The sequence below is a fragment of the Otolemur garnettii genome, unplaced genomic scaffold (genome assembly GCF_000181295.1).
Source record: "Otolemur garnettii isolate 467f Iridium unplaced genomic scaffold, OtoGar3 scaffold00018, whole genome shotgun sequence".
Lineage (NCBI taxonomy): Eukaryota > Metazoa > Chordata > Mammalia > Primates > Galagidae > Otolemur > Otolemur garnettii.
In genome coordinates this window covers 1462603-1465223 of record NW_003852413.1, presented here as the reverse complement: position 1 = coordinate 1465223, position 2621 = coordinate 1462603, and the positions used below count along the sequence as shown (strand labels likewise).

General features: G+C 50.2%; 1 protein-coding gene across 1 annotated transcript in view; it reads right to left on the bottom strand.

Annotated features, from left to right (window-relative positions):
- Window positions 1-2621, bottom strand: part of NPLOC4 (NPL4 homolog, ubiquitin recognition factor) — a 98511-nt gene that overhangs the window by 16844 nt on the left and 79046 nt on the right. Inside the window, exon 11 of the mRNA XM_023511174.1 lies at window positions 2414-2494. Coding sequence (XP_023366942.1) covers window positions 2414-2494 — 81 coding nt within the window. The remainder of the gene's footprint in view (window positions 1-2413; window positions 2495-2621) is intronic.

Sequence of the window (2621 nt, the reverse complement as noted above, 5' to 3'; positions counted from 1 at the left end):
AGTGATAATGCTTGGTCGTTCACAATTTAAATTATTATAATTCTTGTTGGGGTTCCTGACCAGCAGAGAGGAAAATTTGTGCAGAGAATATACCCTCTCCATTTCTTGGAGCTCTTTACTACAACCACAGTCTGAGAAAGCAGCTGTGCGGCGGCCACTCTGGAAGGCCAAGTTGAGCCACAGGGAATATCCCTGACTCAGGCCGGCAGGTCCTACTAAAGTGCCACATCCAGCACAGCACTGTGTGATGCAGCACAGCCTCACAGTCAGAGACTGGGGCCTAGCTTTGCTCACTCAAGATAAAGAACAGAGCACTAGGCTGGTGTGAGGAGGCGGCGCACGACATGCAGGGCACTCTGGCACACGGTAGAACACTACCTGGGTTGGGGTTCTGACAACAGGAGTGGTGCTGCCCACACTGCAGAGACAGGATCTGGGTATGGCTCAGACCCTCCTCTAGGGAGGGCAGAAATAGGAATGGAACCACAGCTATCAAACACTCACTACCAGCCGGGAACAGTGGCTCATGCTTATAACCCTAGCACTCTGGGAGGCCGAGGGGGGTGAACTGCCTGAGACCAGCCTGAGCCAGAGCAAGACTTCTTTGTCTTGCAAACAGCCGAGCGGCTCGGCACCTGTGGCTCAAGTGGCTAAGGTGCCAGCCACATACACCTAAGGTGGCAGGTTCGAATCCAGCCCAGGCCCGCCAAACAATAATGACAGCTGCAGCCAAAAAAATAGCCGGGCGTTGTGGTGGGCGCCTGTGGCCCAGCTACTTGGGAGGCTGAGGCAAGAGAATTGCTTGAGCCCAGGAGTTGGAGGTTGCTGTGAGCTGTGAGGCCATGGCACTCTACCCAAGGGGATAGCTTAAGGCTCTGTCTCAAAAAAAAAAAAAAAAAAAAAAAAAAAAAAAAAAAAAAAGAAAAGAAAAGAAAGGAAAACAGCCGGGCAAGAAAGTGAGACTCTGTCTCAAAAACAAACAAACAAACAAACAAAAAAACCCCCCACTCACTGCCAAGTGTATTACGGAATTAAGGACTTATACACCGGTCTTATAATTGTTCTATAGCAAACAACAGAACCAAAGTCCTCATGGCCCCAGGGAACTGTCCCAGATGCCCCAAGGAAGGAGGAAGGGGGCCAGGGGCCCAGGGCCTTGTCTCATGATGAAACACTCTCCCTATTCACATGTATCAGCTGGACAATGCCTGACACCTCTACAGAACCCAGGCCTGCAGCTGCCACTCTACCCAAGGCTTGAGAGAGCCCTTTTGGGCTGCTCGGCAAGAGCTGAACACATTTCTCTGGGTGCCTACTCCCAAGGGACTCCCAAGCCTCACCTTTACAAGGATAGAGAACTTGGGTATCACAGGGCAGAATGCTCCCCTGGCAGCCAAGTACTGCTGACAAAACCACATTAAGACAAAAACTTAACTTCCTTTATAATAGGAAGAAAGGGGTGGGGAGGCCACTGCAGGGCAAAGACCCGAGAAGGCTGGTTTTAAATCAAACTGACTCCTCCTGAGTGCATGCTCTATCAATCTGCTTGCATCTTAATTACACCCTAGGTAGTCTAAAAAACAGATGCCTTTACAGCCTCAGTAATAAATATGTTCTTGGGAGCTGTCAATTGGAACAGAAGAGCATCGATGGGCTTGGCTCATGGGGACCTGCTGCTCCAAATGCAATGATATTTTACTGCCTGAATCACATGCCTGTCTAGGTCCAAATGAAGCCTGAACAGATCCTGGCCTGGCAGCAGTGCAGGAAACAAGTGGCCTCCTGCCTCTGCTGACAGAGCTGCGACAGCAATGGCTGTTTCAAATGCATTGTCCTCTCGTCCTGCCACACAGGCTGCCCTTGGTGACAGCACAGCCACAAACCACCTTCAGAAGCAACCTGAGACTGTGGGAAGATGCAGTGGAGCAGAGCCCCTTCTGGGCTCCCAGAGTTCTACTAAAGGACACTGAGGAACAGCACCTGCAGGAGGCTGGTGGCTCTAACAGCCACAGACCAAGCACAGTGTATCCAGTGAGGCTGCCTGGATACTCATGTGACCCGGGACCCAAGGATTAAGAGTGATTGCCTTCTAGAGACTGTTTGGCTTGAAGTTCGGGGTCCTTAGAACTAATATGGGAAAAGTGAACCCCTAGGTCGATTTCAAGGAAATAAAAACCTAAAACTGAAGGAAAGAGTACTTGTAATTGTGAGCTTTATCACGAAGGCTGGGCGTGTGATGATGTAACAGATGTTCATAGCCAGCTGCTCTATGTGGGCACTGCAGCAAGCGTGGGCTATGACACTTAACACCTTCCCAAGCCACTGCCTCCTCCCTTGAGCAGCCACAACCCAGCATCCTGATCTCCACACGCCTGACTGTCAGCCTGCCAGGCTAAAAGGGAGCAGCACTTACATCTATGATCAGATACTCCACCGGCAGGGGCCGGGCCAGCTGGGTGATCTCGTTGCCAAACTTGTCTATGTCCTGAAACAATCAAAAGTGAACAGAGGTGAGTGAAAGTGACCAGTGATAATGCTTGGTCGTTCACAATTTAAATTATTATAATTCTTGTTGGGGTTCCTGACCAGCAGAGAGGAAAATTTGTGCAGAGAATATACCC